Source organism: Idiotropiscis lumnitzeri, chromosome 1 (assembly GCF_059441095.1).
Source record: "Idiotropiscis lumnitzeri isolate Australia: NSW breed Sydney's pygmy pipehorse chromosome 1, RoL_Ilum_1.0, whole genome shotgun sequence".
Taxonomy (NCBI): Eukaryota; Metazoa; Chordata; class Actinopteri; order Syngnathiformes; family Syngnathidae; genus Idiotropiscis; species Idiotropiscis lumnitzeri.
In genome coordinates, this window is record NC_142391.1 from 43,069,210 (window position 1) to 43,092,295 (window position 23,086).

The 23,086-nt window shown below is 38.5% G+C and overlaps 1 protein-coding gene across 1 annotated transcript in view; it reads left to right on the plus strand.

Annotated features, from left to right (window-relative positions):
* The window catches only part of zmat4a (zinc finger, matrin-type 4a), a 92,200-nt gene that overhangs the window by 17,542 nt on the left and 51,572 nt on the right, over window positions 1-23,086 (plus strand). The window contains exon 3 of the mRNA XM_088306794.1: window positions 6,671-6,760. Within this exon, the coding sequence (XP_088162920.1) occupies window positions 6,671-6,760 (90 nt within the window). The remainder of the gene's footprint in view (window positions 1-6,670; window positions 6,761-23,086) is intronic.

A 23,086-nucleotide genomic window follows, 5' to 3' on the forward strand; every position in this document is an offset into this window, starting at 1 on the left:
GGGCCACCCCCACTGGACCCAGGCCTGCAATTGGAGGATTCATTCTCAGACACCATGCTGTCTTTAAAGGACTCATTCAGTGCATCAAAATCTATTTTCCTACAGCAGACAGAGCGTAATGCCCAATTCATATCCAATCTTTTTAAGTACACGATCACATTTAAGAAAAAAAACAAACAAACGAACGCGCATGCCATTGCAGGAATGGAATTCTTGCTGCGGGCTGGGAGCAGCTGCCGGATCTTTTATTGATTTAGTTTTATTTTTGATCTTTTATTGTATTGTAGGCAGCACGGTGGCCGACTGGTTAGCACGATGGCTTCACAGTGAGAGGCAGCACCGGTTGTGGTTTCGATCCCGGCCTTCCTGTGTGGAGTTTGCATGTTCTCCCCGTGCCAGCGTGGGTTTCCTCCGGGTACTCTGGTTTCCTACCACATTCCAAAAACATGCATGGCAGGTTGATTGGACACTCTAAATTGCCCTGTGGAATAATTGACAGTATATTTGAATCTGAAAAGATTCATTTGTAACAGCCCTAATTTTCACCTAAATGGGATAGCTATGATACTGGCTACATTAGTCCGAGAAACTTTACCATCAAAGGCAATGCATTAATACTGAAAATAAGTAACAACCTGCTCAATTCTAAAACCACTTTCACAAGGTTTTGTTTTTTCCAAAAATTACAGCATGTGCTATTAAAACAGAATGATTAAAAAAGAAGAACTATCTAACCCCGTTTGTTTTAGTATCCATTCGCCACATGGTTAGCTAAGCACTAACATGTGCATCAGTGTAAATGGTGTACTGGCAAATAGTGATCGTGATAGACCAATTATCGGCTGGGCCGATTATCGAGGCCAATGTTTGCCATTTTGCCGATTATATATTTTTTTCATTTAAAGTAAAAGCTAGTTCATTTTTATTTTATTTAAGCTTTATTCAACCAGGAAAGTCCCGTTTAGATTTAAAAAAAAAATTTCAAAGGAATGCTGGCCAAGAGGCAGCAATAAGTTACAGACATAGACAACAAGTAAGATAACATACATTATAAAAAAAACAGTTATAATGAAAATAGTTCGTCTCAAGTTCTCTCAGTCTGGTTTTAACAGCATTTAAAGAAATAAGTTCAGGCAACTTCCAGGGTTTCTGCAGTGCGTTCCATGTCGTGGGAGTAGCATGAGTGTAAGATCTTTTTCCCAGTACTGTTCGGACATGTGGAACACAGAGCACCAGTTGATCATTCATACGCAATGAATAAGAATCAATAGTTCACCTTGGGAGTAAATCTCAGATGTAGCGGGGCAGTAGACCAAGCATGGCCTTATACATAAAGATGTAACAATGTCCCTGCCTCCTGGCGGACCAAGATGACCATCCAACACGAGTGTATAGTTCACAATGATGTGTTAATGCTCTCCAGTTCGTAAAGAAACTCAAAAGAAGCATGATACACAGTGTCAATTCTGTTAAGACATTGAGCTGATGCGTTCACGTACAATAAGCCTCCATCGTCTAGAACAGCAAAAACAAAAATGTTGCAGTCACAAGCCATTTTCTTTTCCTTGAAAGAGAAACAAAGCTTATTTTGTATATATATATATATATATATATATATATATATATATATATATATATATATATATATATATATATATATATATATATATATATATATATTAGGGCTGTCAAAATTAAAGCATTAACTCAGGTGATTAATCCCCAAAAAATTTAACTCAGTTAAATATTTTACCTCTGGTAACTCAGTTTGATTTACTTAAAAAAAGAATTTGCATACTTTGCAAATATTGTGCCATATTAGTTGTCTTTAGCACATCTCAGATCAACACACTGTGTTTAAGTCACCATTTAGATTGTATTCAAGAATCCAATAAAGCTATTAGAACTATTGAATTTGAATTGAATTAAATATACATCATATTTGGTGATTTTGCATCAATTCCAAGATATTATTCAAGTAAATATCTGATACAAGCTTCACAAAAAATAGTATTAATCATGGATTTTTTTGTGATTAATTAGTAAAAAAATTGAATCACTTGACAGCACTAATATATATGTATACGTAAAGATGACGAGGAAGAGGCAAGAAGTGCCAGGTCCGGTCGGGGTCGGAGCTCAGGGAGGCGAGACAGGGTATCACAGAATGAGAGGTCTTGGACAAATGGGTTCAATATCTCCTACTGTCACTGATACAAAAATGGTAGGTTGCCCTGATGGATAAGTCAATTTCAACTGGATCTCAGAGGGAACTACTTCAATTAGTCTTCAACACTTCTCATGTATATAAATAGTTCTACAGGGAGGTGTGGTTATGGTATAGGAGAGGATAGTATCTATGCTATCCCAGCTCCTGTTTTGGGGGAAATCTTGAGGTTTAGATTCTTTTTGCCTTTGTTTGAAACCAAGAATGATACACGGTACAGTTATACATGGCTCGTCTGACATTAATGCTACATTACTCCTACATAATCCTTCAACTGAAAAATCAGAAATCAGAATCAGAAATCCCTTTATTGTTATTCAAGTGTGCAACGAGATTAGAGAGCTCCCCTCTCCAGTGCAATACAACAATAATAAAATATATAAATTAGATAAATAAGAGATATAACTATAATATAGTGGTGCCTTGAGGTAACTGATTTTTTTGTGCTGTATGGCAGAAGTGAGCTCAATTTGGTAGATAGAACTGGAGATTGACAAACTCCCAATTCTGCCAAATGAAACCAGAAGTTCTCTCAACAGATAAATGCAACAAATTTGACTGCTCCTTTTGTGGAAAAGAACAATCCATCTGGTCAAACATGTCAAACCAGCAAAATGATTAAGCACTTCACATTTCTATGACAGAATTTCATACAATGGATCAAAAAACTATAACAAATTTGGTTCAACAGTTGAAACTATCAACTTGCTGTCTTGACTTAATGCCATCTGATTTATTCAATACGATTATCAAATCTATTCAGCGTTACAGCAAATAATAAGATAAGATAACATATTCACTTACAGTTACCCCATTTCTAATCCAGAGGGTTCAATACAACCTCACTCCACTCTTCGCAGCTATAACAGCTTCAACTCTTTTGGGAAGTCTGTCCACAAGGTTTCAGAGTGCCTTTATGAGAATTTTTTACATTTCTTTTGTGTGGTCACACAGGGACGATGGACAAGAAGGCCCGGCAATCAGTCTCTGTGCTAATTCATCCCAAAGGTTTTCTGTCAGGTTGATGTCACGACTCTGTGCAGGCCAGTCAATTCTATTCTCACCAGAGTCTGTCATATGACTTTTAAGAGCTTGCTTTGTGCACTGGTGCACAGTCAGATTGGAAGGGAAACGGGCCAGGTCCAAACAAAAATGTGCATATGAAGAGATTTTTGGCATGACAGGAGATTTTGGACAATTGCATGCTGCCAACTTTGTTTTATCAGGTGAGAAATAGATAACTACTTACTCGGATTTCACACAATCTGCTTTCTGGAATTCTGCCCAGTGAAGGGTTTCAGTAGCTAGACAGTGTTGTCCTGCTACTGGAGCCATAAGATGCTTACACTTGCACTTATTTTCCAGTATGTAAATTCTATAATTACATTAGTCTTCATGGTAGGAGAGCATTTTACACAACTCAATTCAGGATTAATGTTATTGTCCTTAATTCTGTCCCAACTCTTGATTCTGCAAGTTTATGAAATGTAAAATGAATATAATAAGATGTAGAGATAACTGTTTTATTCCCCAAAATGCATTAAAAAAGAATGATGTGCTATCATTAATGCAAATTTGGATGCTTTCAGTATTGGGATCAAGGCAAACCATCTTTAAATAAAAGATACAATAGTGGAATCTGTAACAAGTCTAGCGCGTGATTCTTTTATCATGCAATTGAGAATCATCTTTCCCTTTTTGTATGATGTCCTTGGGAAGAGAAGTTGGCAATTTAAACTTTAAGCTCCCAGATTTGTTTTCTCCTTCATGCTGAAATAAGAGTCAGGAAGTAAAACTGCTTTCTTCCTTTCATTCTATTTCCATCTCTATCTTCTGGATAGCATCTCATGATAACCACAGTGTTTCTTGTAAATCTGATTCATTTTCAGATAAACTAATTGGTCCTCTCAATTATTTTCCCTGATGTGGCTTCTAAGATCAGATCCTGCGCGATCAATGCAAAGCTTGTAAGGAGACACCTGCTACACCCTCATTGAACTGCGCTCTAATTATCAATTCAACATTGTTTCAGGCAGCAAGTTGAAGAGTGTACATTTAATTGACTTGTTCTTTTTTCAAATGAAACTGTTCTCGAACAAATAACCTTGCATGTGAGTCAACCATCTGAAACTGTGTAACGGGCAAGCCATGTCCTGCCTGTTTTCGATCTCCAACTACTCCAAAAACACCTGATTCAAACGATCAGCACATCAACAAGCCCCGTAGAAGCCTGAAACGCTCCTGATGATTTGAATCAGGTGTGTTTGGAGTCGGGAGAGGTCTAAAACAGGCAGGAAATGGCTCTCTGGGAACCGGAGTTCCTTACCCCTGTGCTGGATAAATGTGACTTTACCAAATAAACACGATATGTTGCAGCACAATTATTCAATATTTATTTACTGATAAAAGATGGCGTAAACAGAGCAGCAAGGTTCTCCTTTCATGACAATATGCTGCATCACAATTTGTGGTAGCCAGTATCACTCTACTGTAACAGGGCGATGACTACAGCTTAAATTAGACAATAAGAAGCTTGGGGTCAGATGGTGAAGAGGATCAAGTAAACCAAACTGCTACTAAATAATGGACAACGAATTATAAATAACTCGGACACAATCCTCTACAGCGTAGGTTTCAAACTCCAGTCCTGGAGGGCCACTTTCCTGCATGCTTTCAATCACTCCCGGTGTGACACACCTGGTTCAAATAATCAGCTCATCAGCAAGCTCTGAAGAAGCTGGATAAGTATCCTGCTCGTTTGAATCAGATGTGTTGCAGACGGGAGAAATGGAAAATATACAGGAAAGCGGCCCTCCAGGACGGAGTTTGACACCTGTGCTCTACAGGCTGCTGTTTGAACTGCGATTTGACGGATTTCAAAACAGTTTCATGCATCAGAAATACTAGGAGATGATCTTTTCTTGGGTCAAACTGCCATCATCTTAAAACTTTGAACTGTACACGAATTTCGGAGTAGTTTTTGTTCTTCAAGGTCAAACAAATATAAAAATGAGCGAACACTTTATTAACAATTAAGCAACATCAAAACTGCCACCTTTTAATTATAATATGTGTCATAAAGTGGGTGACTTACTCCTTGCTTACCATTTACCAACAAAGGCTCTTCTCGTTCGTTGTGCACTGTTGTTGAAATTCTCCCAACATGCTACTGCTTCTTAAACTAATTCTTTAATTCTCCTGTATAATGCATTTAAGATTTATTGTGGTGGACATGCTCAATACTTCACAGGTCAGTTCATCCCAAATCACTAAGAAAGTGTTGGAGTTGTAGTAGATGTTGAATTTATTGCTTGTTTAATTGAACATTTTTTGAGAGACACACATAGGTAGAAATGGGTGTTTGCGCTGTTGTGGCAGTGAACTCAGCCGACTTCCTTCCTGGCCAATGAAAGCTGCTTCGCTCATTTTCCGAATGACACACAGTATTTGACATTGCAGAACTAGCAATACACTCCTTGGAGTCCATGTAGGTAGTGATGGGAAAATGAAGCTTCAAATTTGCTTCATGAACCAGTTGTTGTATTTTTGAGTCCTCTAGATGGCACTGTTTGTTTAAATAAAGGGTTTAAAAATGGCAAGTCAGTGTGCTTTCAGCCCAATGTTGAACAGCGAGTGCCATCTACAGGAGTCCAAAAATACTACAACTGCTTCATGAAGCAGATTTGAAGTTTCATTTACCCATCACTACATGTAGGATATTGACACGCGCAAAATATTTTTATGAGGAACTGCACAAACCAATGACGTAAAGTTGGCCATTGCGAAGTCGGCACTTGGAGACCTTCCCCCCGCCCCGATTGTTTTCCATGTGTGACAAACCACTCATCACCAACAGCTGTGCTGCAGCCAGAGGATGCTTTCAAAAATATATTCAAGATGAGACTACACATTTATTCTATGAATTGATTTCTACAATGACTCAGATGGTTCAATGCACGCTGTTGTCATATCTATGAATGAAATACAATGACATTCACAACACGTTCGTGGAGCTCAGAGTCTTTCAGCCCATCCATTGATCAAAACATCGTCTTACACCAGCTATGCCATCTTAAACCTGTTTAGTTTACATTCTGCCACCAAATTTTCAGGTTGCTTGGGGCATGTAGAAAAAAACAACGACCTTAGTCCGCTTGAATGCCCAGCATAGCAGTCTGTCAAATTCTCAAACACGCTAAATGAGACTTGCACAGGTAGAGAATCAAGATGCCCCAGTTTTTACTCTCAAAGCGCATATGTACCGTGTATTTCAGCAATTTCAGTAATTCAGCAGGAAGTGGCAAGGTGAAATGAAGGAGCTTTGACAAACGCAACACATTTAAAATGTAGTCTATACAGTTTATTGCACTCCACGTAAATAATTGAGAGCAATTTGGCTGCCTTGTTTTGCTTTATTCATAACACTTTCTTTTCTTCTTCCAGAGTCGAAAACATGCCAATAAAGTGCGACTTTATTACATGTTACATCCTGTGGATGGAGGCTGCCCTGCCAAGAAGCTCAGGACAGACAATGTAAGTTATTTATGATATATACATCTCATCCTTCGTCTGAACTCACTGAGAAACATCTGCCAGATTCACATTTTTTATTTTTAATGGATTTTTAAGATCCGCTTGCAGTGTCTGAGTAGCTAAAAGGCTGGGGGCCACCATTTCAGTCCCATAAATGATGTGGTGATGATGGACTGTGGATGTGCATGTCATCACAACCACCTCTCTGCTATAATTGTCAGACGTGCCTAAAGTGTTTGAAAGGCGAGTCAGTCATGACAAAAACATAGTTGGTATATCAGTTTGGCAGCTGCCAACATTCAGGTGTGCAGTCCTGGTGTATTTCAAGTAGATTTTAATGACAGCAAAAATGTTATTTTACAGTTTGGTCCAGGTTGGTGTGACTAATTAGGTAATGAGTTGGGATGCATACTGTAGGCCTATTTCTGTGCTTTATTTCTACCTAAATAGAATATATTCCGATGCTATGATAGTGACACCATTTTTTCATCACGGCATATACCGGGCAGGTGAAGTAGGAGCAATTTCAGCCATGTGGGGATAATTTAATGGAAACACAGAAGACAACACTTTGTTAACCAACTGCAAGTTATACTCTGTAAATTGAATGTTTAACACTGTTCGGGCTGAGACAGATCGATTGCGGTTGTGGGCCGTCCAGCAAGCAATGAGTTTCTCAGCTCTTAACTTAACTTCACTTTATTTTATAGCTTGTAGTCTTCTCAAGAAGTCATGTGTTTCTTATTACTCACTTGAATTTCTTTCCTTCCTCGTGTGAACTATGCAACACCAAATAATGGGAATGTCTTGTGTTGAGAGCTTCATTTAAATGAAGATGTGTCAATACTATTTGAAAATTATGCAGGTGTCTATTAAAAGGGCAGTTATTTTTTTTCCTACTCTTTTGCCTTTGTACTACTCTATAATTTGTAGCTATTGGTTCTTTAAATGCTTTCTATTTCTCGATGTCATGATCCGCGTCGGGCATGGCAGGGGATTTGTGATTATGTTTACGTTCCATGCTTTTATGTTATTGTTTTGCTTTGTTTTCGGGGCGTTTCCCCTCAGCACTCGTCCGCGCCAGCCACACACCTGCTCCCCGTTAATCATCACACACCTGATCCCCATCTGCTCCCCTGATTACTTGACTATTTAAGTTTCCCAGACCTTCAACCCAGTGTCGGGTCATTACCCCGCTTGGCTCCCTGTTGCTGCTCCATTGAGGACTGTCACAGGCGCTCCCCGATCTCGTTCTTGCTCTCGTTCACGTTCATGTCCCTCAGTATTTGTCACTCTCTTTGTTCCTCGTTCTTGACGCAGTTTAGTCACGTTTTAGTTTGCCTTTGTTATTTTTTGCACCCTGCCACGTTGTTTGTCTTTGTTTGATTCAGTTAATAAATTCCCTTTAAGTTGCCCTTTTCCCTGCTTCCTCGCATCTTGGGTCCTTCTACACCTCGCCGACCGGCAATCTTGACACTCGATAGATTTTGTAATTCAAGTCAGTAAAACTCCCAAATGAAGACCGTAAAATCCACTCATATGGATTCAGCTTTTGTGGATTTCCAGGAAATGGGTTTAGTATTTACATCATTTTACAGAATTTACACGAAAACTCAAAGTGTATGTTTGTGTAACTGCACAATCCATATGAATCCTATGTGTGAGTGTTTAGATTATTATTGTTATAAGATGTCCACCTCACAGTGCAGAGGTGCAGGGTTCAAATCTGGCCCAGGCTTTCATGTGTGGGTTTTCCTCGGGTACTCTCCGGGTTTCCTCCCTCATTCCAAAAATGTGCATGAATTGCACTGAATTGTCCCTAGGTGTGATGGTGAGCACGGATGGTTGTTTGTCTTTGTGTGCCCAGCGATTGGCTGGCAACCAGTTCAGGGTGTACCCCACCTACTGCTCGGAGATAGCTGGGATAGGCTCAAGTACCCCCGCGACCCTCATGAGGAGAAGCGGAACAGATAATCGATAGATGGCTTATGCAGAGTTTTATCATTGTAATTACACTTTTTACCAGTGCAGTTTGACTGCAGTTAAATCAGTGCCCTGGTCTCTATAGTGGAATCAAACATTTATGTTTTAATTCCAATTTTAAAATGGTTTGTGTATATTTAACCACTTATATTCCACAATCATATTTGTAATAATAAAGAATGCAAATATTACGTTTTCTTCACTGGTTTACAATTAAAAGTATCTTGCTGTTAATTTTCCTATTCATGTACTTTGAAACTAAATTGTATCAGGAGACTTTACCCAGAGTAGTTTGAAGCTATTAAAAGAACTCTTCAAAGCATCACTGGTATTAAAATGTAGTAATCAAGTTTGAGCGACATTTATCAAGATGGTTAGCAGGACTAACCATAGAACATCATAATTTTCTCTCTGTTGTGGCCGCATTGTTATCTTTGAGAGTTTAATATCCAAAGTAATAATATGTGACTTGTCATCTGTTGGCTCATGTACAGTATCAGCATGTTCCAAATAAGTATTGTTATTTTGAAATATTAACATGAACAAATGAGGACACACAAAAGGAAGTCTGGCAGCAGTTTCACTGATGTAAACATGGCATAACAAGCAGTTTTATCACATCAGGATACACATCAATCCTTATTCATCAAAAGACGGATCAGTGCAGGAAGGCGGACCCAACAGCAGACGGGACAAAGGCGGAGTTACCAGATGAATATTTATTGAATCGCTGAATGAATGGCTAAGTGAGTCGAATCAAGACAGGCTTGTGAGTGAGGTCCATAGATGCGGGGGTTCTGGCAGGCAAGAGTTAAGGCAAACTAGCAAAAATTCTGGTGAGGATGATGGCGCATATATATTTATATATATATATATATATATATATATATATATATAGAGAGAGAGAGAGAAAGAGAGAAAGAGATAGATAGATAGATATTTGCATACTTTGCAAATATTGTACCATATTAGCAGTAGAACTTTAACACATCATCTCAGAACAAAACACCATGACCAATTTACCACTGGGTCTTGCAAACCAACACTGCTGGAGTTTAAAATGGCTTACCTTAACCAGAATCCTGCTGCACATTGTGTCCAAGGGGAAATCAAATCCAATCCAAGTACTGCAATCCAACTTCCGCATGGATGCTTGTCTTCTTCTCCGTCCTCTCATTCTTGGTTCATAAGCGGATTACAACTTTTAGGTGCATACCGCCACCGATGCGCAGTGTTAGTCAATGCCTCACAGTAAAACACATAAACCTGTTTTGAAAAATAACAATTGCACTGATAGACGAAAACTCACTTCATTTTTGTTTTCATTTTTTTTTTAACGTCCATCATCAATCGTCTGTAAAACGGGCATTTTTTACGTGAATCTCGCAGGTCACAGAAATCCATGGCATGCGAGCTTTGAGTATACTAAGTCTTGACAAAAAACATCTATGTTTAGTCTCCAGTCTGACTGTGGCACTTGATGGGAAAGGACCTCACTTACATCACAGATGAGATTTGACCAGGCCGCACATATAAGGTGCCAGTGTCTAAAAATACACACAGCAGCATTGCCTCCAGAGACGGAGACAGTGCGTACATTCTGGCATGGCCCAGCATCTGGACCTTTTTGAGTTGATGACATGTGACAACTGTACGCGCTGCTGGTCATTCTTGTTGCTGTGATAACCTGCTTTTATTCGGGTGGGGTCAGAATGTCGGTCAACTTGTGTGTTTCCAAGATTTTATAGGCTGGGTATGGCTAAATGAGTGGAGTCATTTCGTTTCTGCAGAAAAATTGCAGAAATGTATCACTTGATCAGCAAATGCGAAAAGCAAAGCAAAGAAAACTCTGGCATTTTAACCCGTAACCCAAACAAAATTCTAAAATTTTATAAAACCTCAGAAGAACTGTTAAAAAAAGTCTAAAGCATCTAATTCACAAATATGCACAATCAAATAGTACACGTGTATTGGATTGTTACTTGAGACTGTGACTGAATGAATTTAGTTTTGAGCTCTGAAATCTGAAATGGTCCCTTTATCGACTGATCTAAAGTATAATTATTTATTATAAAATAACTAGACCATGACCCGCTCTTTGGGGTTGACTTGGTGTGGTTCCAAACAAACTCAATGAGTTTTGCTTCAAGTCTGAATTACAATCCACTGCCAATCCGCACCAAGTACAGTGTACATGCACATTCTTGGACCATCGTAGCCAGGTATCGTGGGAAAAAGGAGCCTGTCGTGAATGCTAATTCTACTCGATGCTCTGTCTTCTGTTTAGCCATGCTGCTGCTAGCATGTTGTGGGTCAGTGATCCTGTGAGTTACTGCACACATTCACAGATGCTCTTCCAAAATGTAGAAATATTAGGTCGTGAAACTTGTATTGAATGAGCTACTCTTGGCACTGAAAATAATTTTTCAGCTCTAATAACAGCACAAACATGCAGAGCAGAAATGCTGCCCATGGGAATTCCATGATTTCCGGGTTCTCATCTCAGCATTTCTGTCTAATTAGAGCACTGATCGTCACATGCGTCAACGTATTTACAGAATATAAAAAAAGTATGCTTTGAATACGAATCAAATCACATGTCAAGTTACATTTTGGTCTGGACCAATCAAGCGGACCGCTAGATTTTCCTGGGGTGAATGTATCCTGAGACAGAAAGAAACCAGATACTACATAAAAAATTTTTTTAAAAAAATCTCGAGACAAAGAGCAAAACCTGGAGCTGACTAGTTTACAAAAGAAGCAGAGCTGATGACATCAGAATCTTAACAAGCAAGACAAGATCCAAATATGGAACAGAAGAAAACAAGGTATACCATGAAACGAAACAAAATATAATCTAAAAAATACCAAAACACACCCAATGACAGCACCACAGTAATAGGTACAGATTATTTAGTTTTTCAAGCAAAATTGAGCACTTTTGACACTCATGTATTATCCATCTATTATATTGAAAGCAAGTCAGCCTTTTTATTTTTATTTTTTTATTTATTTATTTTTTTGCTGTTACTGCTCACATTGTTAATTGTCTTTCAATTTAATACTTCATCAAGCAACAAAGACATCCACTGTAAACTGTGTGATTATTTGCTCATCAGTTTATTAATCTGCCATCTTCCATTAAATCAAGCTTTCAGTGCTGCCATTGGATCCTGGTGGGGAGACTGAGCAGTCTTCCTGAAGATGGCACAGGTGTCCGACACTGCCTTGATGGAATAAGAAGTGACTGCAGTCTTATGCTTCATTGCCCTAACATTTCCTTCAGCAATTTCTAACAGATTGCACACTTGACACACTCATATTTTTATGAGGTGCTCCCATTTAATTTTATATTCCAATAGACGATGCATATTTTAGGCAATAATAATAACATGAAACGGGCTGGCCCAGCAATATTATATACCACATTATACCTTATTTCTGTTTACTTATAAACTGCAAGAAAAAAAGAAAAAAATCGATTGCAATTTTTCTGACAGATATGGCAATTTCGATTTAATGTGCAATTTTCTTCACAATGTACTGTGACATTTACAAACATGACATAAAATGACATTATACCGTTAAAAACAATAAAAGCTATTACTGCAATAATCCAAGAACACTAAAGAGTGTTTTGCGAGGGGGGCATTGCTTTCTAAAGTTTTTAAAAAATACTTTTTGTCACGTATAATTTTGTAATTATGTATATGAAATTACATTTTTTTAAACGCCCAAATGTTTTACATTTCATACTAATGGACATTTTCTTACATACATGTCAAATTATATGTCAATAAAATCATTGTCCTTTAGCAAAGCTAAATTGATTAAAATATTTAATTTGGAGAATTATTATTGTGTAGCTCTCAAAACTCAGTCTGTGGTGCCAAATATTATTGATGAGATGATAAATTTTTAAAAAACATTTGGAATCAAACCTCTTTGTCATGATGACGTCAGCTGTTTCCTTATTCCAGTCTGAGAGTGTTTGCTAAATTGCTAATTTTATTTATTAATTGCTTATTTTATGTTTAGATAGGTATTGACTGAAATACAACATTTCTGCTCATAGCTGCTGGCGCTTCGCATTAACACGGATCTAGCCAGACTTCTGTTAAAACAAGTGTACATCAAAGTACTTATTTTGGGTCTAGACTTGCTTCGTGAACGTGGGGCACAAACTGCAGCTATGACGAAATCGAAATCATGTTGTCTGACATCACGATTTCGGTCCCAAAACGATAAATCGTTCAGCCCAACATGATTTTGACAAAGTCAACTTAATATTGACTAGATCCAATCCTATTCTTGTCCTCAGAAAAGATGCATAAGCAAGACGATTCTATTCTAGTGCAATGAATGCGTTGGTATGTGTCAGTGAGTGCAAAAGTGATGGCAGCCTTTCACCCTGTGTGCAAGCTTTCTTCTATAGAAATATCTGCATATGTATGCCAAGAGAAAGGTTAGACGCCAAATGATTTCAAACCTCGAGATTGTAGCCAAGAAGCTAACAAATGCACCTGGTGCGGTGAATGATTCAGTTCACTTAAAAGAACGGTCATGCTCATCACTATCCCCCTGTGACTCTCCTGTTGCAACGAGAGTGATCTCTCCATATATGTGGGTGCGTTTGGATATTAATTCAGATCGTATTCTTCTTCTCACCGACCATTCTTAAACTCGGAGAGTAATGTGCCATTCGTTTTTTTGGAGCATGCTCTGGCTGCTCCAACTGGGGACAAGGGGTGACCAGTGCAGCAGGCAGTCCAGACTGAAACAGCTCAAGAACGAGCTGCTTGTTGGATGCGCTAGGAAATAAAAAGAGGGGAGCAAGCGCTGCCTCTCCAAGCGATTATTCCAGAATGATTTTTGCAGATTTCAGGGAAAAATGTCAATGCATAAAATACTGCATATTTCTGTTTTATAAATTTAACGTATACAGTATATATTTCAAACTTGAGCTATGTTTAGTCTGAAAACAGTCTGCACCGTCTTACTGAAGTGAGGAGCAATGCCAATGGACAACTCATTTGGCAGCAAAGCTTTTTCTCAGTTAGCTTTTATATGGTTCATTAGGAGAGCTGAGCAGGCAATTACCACAGCTGTACATTTTGCTGAGTCAGTGTAACTCATCAGAATATCCCCCAAGTCTCTCAAACTGGGTCATCCAGGGGAGGTCTGGCATTCACTATTTTGTTGCACTGTGTAAAGCATAGGTATTGTGGGATAAGGATAAGACAGGTATTAAATGTAGTGAAGTGGATTAACCAGCAAAATGTGTGTGTATGTTTGTGGGGGTGATCACACATACACATGATCAGGAGTGCAAGGATTTTCCATAATTGCCCACCTCACATGCAGGACTACATCATTTGCAAGGGGTGACCTTTAGTTCAGCTTACCTGTACAAACGTACTTTGCAAACGCCAATCTCATGCACGGGACGCGACAAATAAATGTACGCTTCCCCACTGTCAAACACTTCGTGTGCCTCAACCTCTCTGAATTTAAAGGGGAAGAAGAGAGACGAAAGACCATCTTGTCTCAGTCATTTTTGTTGTTAGGTTGTTGCTATGGGTCTAACTAGAAATCTAGGACGTTTCCGTTATCTATTTTTGTTTGCTCTTATTATTTTCTTTTATTTCACCATTCTATTCTTGTTCTTTTCTCCCGTTTTCACCATAGCTAGTTTTCTTATGACACATTACTTCCAATTCCCATGTTGACATAAAGAAAAAATATTCACCTCATAAAACCACATTGTGTAATGTGTGTGCTTAAATAAAAGTTAGGAACCTCGAAGATTAAAAAACAAACTCAAATTCTCTAAATATAGCAGCCTTCCAACTAATGACTGATTTTCACAGGTTTTTCATCCGTTTATTTGGCCTTTTGAATTGAAAAAAAAAAAAAACAACGTGGTGCCAATTGTGGCAGCTGAGTATACTGCAGACAGTAAAATTCAGCCGCTGTAAATTAATTAAAATAAACCTTACAATAATCGCTACAATGTTTTTCTCTTATAACTATGATTAGGGACTTTTAGAGCATTTTTATACAAATTTTCCAAAATCATGTTCTTGCGCTGTACTTGTTTTGGTAATTTTAGTGAACTACTTTTTATTTCTTTACTTTGCGTTTAAAAGTCTAAAATTCTTCAGTTTTTTTTTATTTATTTATTTTTTCAATTTGTTAAATTCTTTCCCCTTTAAATGTTGTATTTTGCTGTTAACATGTGTATTGGCTTGTGTATGAAATGTACTATATAAATAAAGCCGCCCTTCCTTGCCCTTGCCCCTTCTTTTTTCAGGTTTTGTGTGTAGGTTTAAGTAGGTAGCATATGCTTTTCAATGGCTATTATTACGTTTTACGCTTATATGGCCATTATTAAGAACGTGCAAATGTTATCGGTGTACAAAACATTATTTGTGCAGTTGATGTGCAGTTGCTTTTATGATGTACGTTTGTGTGCGTGCGCTTGTGGGTGTATGTGTATGTGGGTGTGTGTGTGTGTGTGTGAGTGCCGTAGTGGCCAGTCTGAGCTCCGCTTTGCCCTCCCGTTTGCACAGAAATAGACGGCTTTGTCTGCTCTGATGTCTTTTTATCCTTTCATTGCAGGGATACCCTGGTACTTCACTGTCCTATTTCTTGTACCCTTGCCGTAGGGGAGATGCACATGTTTAGTCAGTGTTCCCTGGCTCCCAAATAAGGCTATTTATATTCCATGCAAAAAGACAGACGATAGGCACTTTTCCATTACAGGTTCCTGAACTGCCTGGGCCCGCTCTGCCCTGGCCTCTCTTGGCCTGGCCTCTATTACCTCTCCATTACAACAAGGACAGTTGGGGCGGGATCAACTGAACTGTGTAAGCCTCCACGACATATTCCCAGTTTAATGTGCGTGGTATCAAGAATTAACTCATTTAACGAGTCTCAGCCCAAGTTTTGCTGCGATTGAAAATATAAATCGCAATTGCACGATCTGGCAATGATTCAAATTTAGCCCATCAATTGCATAGAAGCTTTCATACAGATGAAAACTCAATTTCTGGGTTAAGCAAGCAAGACACAGCCACCTGCCAGTCGCCACCAAAGGCATAAAAAAATACAGCATATACAGAACACATATCTTGTGTTTTACAATAATGTCACATGTACCTGTGGATGAAATACTGAATCTTCTTGTGGCGCGCAGGTCGCTGGGTCAATTTTGAATGAAGTGAATGAGAGTGAGTCTCATCTTTCAATATCTCAATTTCATTTTTACTATAGACCACACCCTCATTCTGTATCAAGCTGCATGTTCCTTTACTGACACCGTGCGGTGTACGGCGGCTCAAAAGAGGTGAGAGGAGACGTACGCTCATTCACTCCATTCAAGTGAATGAATGTGACAACGTGCGAATGACTCGCGGAAATGTTTACCACAAACTGCACTTATTTCACCCACAGGCCTTTTTATACAGGTTAAGTATGGGTGTAAAAGCCTACAACTCTGTCTGGAGACCGACCGCTTAAAACAAGGAAATGGTCGTGTGCAGTTGCATTGCTTAAAAAACATGCCCGCATCTGTTAGCTAATCCGATAACATGGACGTCATACGCCTTTCTCAGCCTGTGTTCTAGAAGCCGATTGGAACAGGTTCTGAGGCATTCTTCAAAAATTCATTGTATCTGGCCGGCCTCGAAAAGATTATAATGGGAATGTGACCACACGGGTCGGAAACCAGGCTGTTTTGGTGTAGAATCGATACATGGAAAAGGGTGCCGCGTGTTGAGCTCAGTCACAAGACAGTCTTGAAGCCAAAAGGATCTGCGATATGTTAAACATTATGCGACAGATGCATTCGCCTGAGGAACGTCCAAATACAATGTTGAACTTAAATACATATTTAACTTCTTCGGCTTCTTTATTTCCATACATCAGCCCCTTGTAATTAGCTGCTCATTTTTCTCCCTTTAATTATTACCTGTAATTAATTTGCTGAAATAGATCTTGCATAAAGAAGTTTGGCCAAGCTGGAGGATTGTATGTTATATTATTATTACAATTATTTATGAGATGGTAGATGGTCTGGTCTTGGTTTTGTCGCTGGAGGAAAGTTGTTAAGGTCTAAGTGTGTACGTGGCCTAGGACAGAAGGATAGGCACTTTTAACTAACGTGAGTTTTACTGATATTAGAAAAAATCAGGACTGCATTGTGAAAATAAATTTGTAATATTACTTGCATTCAATATTATTGTCATGATTTTTCTAAATTGCTCATCTTCACTGCCAGCCATGTCCACCTTGGCAGGCGTTTGGAAGGATTTTCATTGATCTTTCAAGGCCAACAGAATATTGTATTGTACAGTTATTTGAACACCCGGGCCTACCAACAGAGAGATTAGACTCTCTTTTTTTAATTAGAAGAGTTTTTTTTTTTTCACTCTTCAGCAACTCTTGGTGTATTGTATGTATTCTAGAAAATTAAACAATATCTTTTTGTTTACTGCAGTGTGATGTGAAGAAATGTTGTTTTTTTCCACACCTCCTTTCTGCTTTGCCAAGAGAAGTGAGAAGGACCTTACTGCTGAATGTTACCCCAAAATGTTTTTGGGCTGCAGTATGCTGCCATCCATCTTTTTTTCTGCACAACTTTACTTTCTTTTTTTCTGTTCTTCCCTGCACAGATTCACACATTTCTCTGCACTTTATGCAATTTTCACTCACTTTTCTCCTCAATGCTACAAATGTTTGATTGGGTGATCACGTTGGTCGTGAGTGCAATGGTAGACAAAGACAAAGCCACTGTTTTAATTTTTCACCTATATTGAATGGATTTTTAGCCCAAGCAATGTGGTTAGCTACAGAGTATGACGCGCTCAAGGCATTTACATTTGCTGACAAATCCGTTTTGAAGGCTTCATTGACGCATTGGAGAGCCGCTGGCCGCTGATTGTGCAGAGCGTGCTTCCTTCGTGCATAATCATCTGTCGCCGTGAATCCATATTTCAAGAAGGGCTTCTGGTATTGTTTATAAAATGCACCTTTCTTTTTCTTCTTGAGCACAGGGGCTTGCGCTGAATCTTCCCTGGGTCTTTTACCCATTGCAAAGAAACTTCAAATAACATCGACTCATTTTGCTAGCCTGTGGATTTAATATAAGTGTTAGATAAATAGTAATATATATGTATAATAGTAAAAATTCAGCAAAAGTATTATTTTAAAACATTTTCATAATATAGGGTACACTTTGTGGTTTTAAAGCAGTCCACAAACTTTGAATCACAATAAGTGCAGTGCATAATGTCTCTTCTGAAGTTAGATGCATGAATGCATGCATGCGCCCTAATTATAATTAAGCCCGGATACCACGTTTGCCAAGTTGCCGACTTCTAGAGTTAATTTGAGGGTTGAATCCTTGTTGAGGTGTATTAAAGCTGGGTGTACAGGTACAATTTTTTAATATATACTGTACATACTCCGGGCGGCACGATGGCCTCACAGTGAGAGACAACACGGGTCGTGGGTTCGATCCCGGCTCCAGCCGTCCTGTGTGGAGTTTGCATGTCCTCCCCGTCCTTGCGTGGGTTTCCTCTGGGTACTCCGGTTTCCTCCCACATTCCAAAAACATGCATGGAAGGATGATTGGACACGCTAGGTATGAGTGTGAGTGCGGATGGTTGTTTCTCTGCCCTGTGATTGGCTGGCAACCAGTTCAGGGTGTCCCCCACCTACTGCCCGAAGATACCTGGGATAGGCTCCAGCGCCCCCCGCGACCCGAGTGAGGAGAAGCGGTATAGATAATGGATGGATGGATGGATGTATATACTCCAATCTCCTGTGTATAATGACAATAATGGGCATTCCATTCTATTCTATTCTATATATTTTTCATGCATGAAGCAAAAAAGAAAAGCACTTTTTAACTAGTGTCGCGTTTTGGGCTGAGTTTAATGTCAAGAGCAGGTGAGTCATTCGAGCCAAAGCCAAACTCGTCTCTGGGGAGCAACGTCATTTGCTGGCTCTTTTTTTATTGGCTGCGGCTTGAAGGTGTCGCTTATGTACGAAAAACATTAATAGGACTACAACTCCCAACTGTTCGACCTTCTCTTTGTCCAGGATACGGCTGTGCCGTTAATATTGAAATAAATGCTTTTAAAATGAACTCAATAGCCTTGTGTATTAAATCAATTACCAAAGAGGAAAACGAAGCACATTTTCACCGCAATTATAATTAGTTTTTTAAATGTAAAATGTAGCTTCAGTTGTTTTTTGTTTTTCTAAAAAAAAAAAAAAAATTATTTTGTTATTCAAACAACTTTGCTGTGTAGTATTATTTTATATAATCTTCTCTACAAGCACTTTTCAAATTGCCTTCTATTTTGTTGCATATGCTTCGCTTTAACGCGGGTCCAGCAAGACCTCTGTGAAGTGTATTCAGTCACCCAATTCAGATTTTTCAAGAAATTACGTTAGCTTAGCAATTAGCTTGGCTCCTCTGTTTTTCCCTCTGTTCATTCTGCCTCATAATCCTTTCGTGCAAACGACAGTTGTAAGAAATATCGCTTATTCACCGCCACAGGGGCGGTAATTTCTGACGAAGGAGCAAAAACGCACGGTGTTTAGCAGGGTAGCTTATTGCTAAACTTCAATTATCGGAAAAATCAGATTCTCATTTTTGTTATTCTTTGTATTTTGATGAGGTTCAAAATGCAAACTGAAAGAACCGGAGTTCCCTACCCTTACTAAAGGGCTTTTTTTTTTATTTGTTATTAGTTAATTAATAACGATGTTTTCTTTTTTGTTGTTGTTAATTTATTCTTTACCAAAGCAGTAGTGTTCATGAATTGTATTCACCCTTATTATTTATTAATAGTTATTTCCACTGTTAATTCTAATTTTGCACCATACATTTGGAGTATAGGATAAGTATGATTCACTTCGCAGTAGTGTTGTTCAGTCTGCCACCTGGTGGCAGCGGTGTATTATAAGATTGATAAGTGACAGCTGTTGCTTATCAAATTAAGCACCTCTGACGATCTCATTACCCACAGTTTTCTGCTGATGACAAGTGACAAGCAGAGAAAAGTAGAAACGGGAATTGTCATTGCGAATCGCCATATTGCCTCATGACTGAAGTGTCACTTGACCCTCTATTGATATTATTAAGGTTAACACTATCCCTAACTCTAACCCCAATGATGGAAAATATTGTCTGTCTATTGAATGGCTTATTATAAATAGATATCAAAGCTCTTGCATTAGCATTCGCTCCTTCCAAACATATAGTTGGCAAACACCATTTTGAATGAAATTATGTTAATTAATGCGGATTGAAAGTGCCAAAATTGAATAAATATATACACCATGAAAAGTTTAAATATAATTGTTATTAATTAATTAAATGTTTCATTATTTATTTAAATGTGGAAATAAATAAATGTGGCATTAATTAAATTATCAATGATTACGTATATGTAAAAAAAAAAAAAAATCGCCCACCAAAGTTAGTGGGCAGGGCTGACAAACTCAAATCTTGTCTAAGCCATTGCTTTGGTCTGAAGTGGTGGCAAACATGGCGGCTACGAAGATGGAGGACTTTCATGAGCTCCATTGATTGAGCGGTCGAGGCTTGTATTTAGTTGTTTCGCTTGAGTATTCAACCCCCTGTAGAGGTGAATAGCGTCACTCAGTGTCTTGGAATATTTTCACTAGACACTCGGTTGGCATCAATCCAATATTCTGGAATTGATTTGCATTGACTTGATGAGCAGCCCAACCAATCAGGTGTTAAGATTTGCAATTTTTGGTCTTTCTTTGGAGAGTGAAGGTGTAAATTAGAGTGTATCTGCTAGATAATTATAAGTGTTTGATCTTGAATGTGTTATTCAGGAGTGTGTTATTCAGGATCAAATCCTCTTTTAATGCGAGTAAAGACACATTTTATTTTAATAAGTCTTAAGCAAAAAATGGATATCTGGGGTTCCTTTTTTCACAGCTCCCATCAAGCACAAACATTGCCCAATTGTCATGCGCCATTATTCAACATAAATCAAATAATGGTTTGTATAATGAAACACATGGAAAAAAATATATTTTTGTTCAATTTACGCTATGAAAAAGAAAGATTATATCGGGTAACTTCAAGAGGAGTCATGGGTGCAGTCAAAAGATACCGATGCCTCATACCTGTTAGTTGAATTAACATTGGGCAGAGATAGAGAGAGAGAGAGAGAGAGAGAGAGAGAGAGAGAGAGAGAGTATGGTAATAAGATCATGGAATTCTCTTCGCTTGACTTGCGTTGTAGCTCCTTTCCCTGCTCAAAATATTAAAACAGGAGCATACATCTTTTCCTGCAATATGGGGTTATCTGTATTCTCTGCATTTTCTCTGGATAATGGCGCTATGATGATAATGACTTGGTGGCACTTGCACAGATGGAGGCCTAGGGTGTAGTCCAGTGTCATCCTGATTGGCTTCACTATCACAACATAACACGGCTTGTCGGCTCCATTTCTATCCCAGCAGGAACTAAATGATTAAGGCAAGAAATTTGACAATGTTGGCTGTATTCGGGTAAAAACTTGAATGAATGCCAACTGTCATTTGTTAGTTTAATTACTTTTTGAGTAGCTGTACTAGTAATGAAAAGGTATGAACATTTCAGATTATTCAGATGATTCTGGTGATCACGATGATAATCGTCATGGTATATTTTCATGATGTTCCTGAAAGTCATAAAAACAATGCACCCATACCATTGCACATTTTATTTACAGAAACATATAAAAACAGCAAACCGACACATTTTTGTCCCTAGTAAGATTCACGGTTTGTAAATGTCTGTGTTGTCACAACATTTTTGCACACTATACTGTATAGTAGCTTATATAATACTTTCCTCATTCTGTTTGGTGATTCGGAGAGTCAGCTACTTGCCACATATTTACATGACAACTGGACCTCTAATGACGCACCGGCGCATTCAGATCTCCGACTAGTATGAGTAAAAAAATATTCATTTTGAACTATTTCCCTTGTACATACTTTCAATTAAATAAAATGGATTGATTATTTCCATGGTGTATCATCATGTTGGTGTCCGCGCTTGCGCAGTCACTCAATTGTGCCATTTGGTGCTCCTGCTCAGAATGCATTGTGGTCTATATTAACCTGGTGAGTGACCATCATTGTGCACTACCTTTTCACATGTATTGTGGGTGCACTACAACCTTTTGTCTTTGGACGTTCGGACAACCCTAAAAGAATGGAGTCACCCCTATTCAAAGCAATATAGGTAGGAATAGTATGGAAATTCGGACACAGTCACGAATGCATGACTACAACGTCTTCTTTCTCCTCAATGTCTTCTTCCATTTCTTCTACTTTCTTTTGGTGTGTGGAAAATATTTTGATGCACTGGCACAGCCTTCTGGCCACTGGCGGTAATGCACCAAAAGTATTAATAACATGATCCGGGAAAGGGTATTTTGTGTGGCTGTCCTACCTCTAATTTGAATATACGAGTCACACTTAAGTACAAGTTGCATGGCTGGACAAACAAGCGTGATTTATAATAAAAAAAAGTACTCTAACGCCTCATTGGTGTCTAAAGGACGACACATTTGCCATTTCACTTCAATTTCTTTATTCCCACTAGCGGTAATAGAATGACCATTCATTCTGGAGTTACTTCATCAGAAATTATAAACTTCATTATAAAACATTTGTTCACATAAAGATTTATAATCAGCATAAAGTATCCTCGTTTGGCATCATAGTACGGGTATGTTCACAAAAACATAGTTTCAAATTTCCCCATTGTGGGACTAATAAAGGACATCTTTATCTTTAACTTAATTTCAAGCAGAAACTGCTTAAAGAAATCATAAAATACCTATTTAGACTCATTCTTGGTGACACGGTGACAACTACTGTGATCAAGAATTCTTTTTTTTTTTTGCATTGATGTTACTATATATTCATTTAAAAATCTTACATTCACCTCTCACATATACTGTCTTACAATAGCTATAGGATAAAACAAACAAGCAACAAAAATATCTACCTTATTCCAAATTTTTGTGGCCAGTTTTTGTGGTCAACTTAGCAGAGTTAGAGGATTTTTTTCCCTCCAGTTCTAAGAACAACGACAATCACGTGTGGCAAGCTGACCGAGTGGTTAGCTAATCCACCTCTCCGTTCTGAGGTTGTCTGTTCAAATTTGGACTCCGGCCTTCTTGTGTGTCCCTGTGAGTGTGTGGGTTTTGTCAGGGTACTCGTGTTTTCTCCTACATTCCAAAAACATGCATTGTAGGTTTGTTTGTATATGCCCCGCGATTGGCCGGCGACCA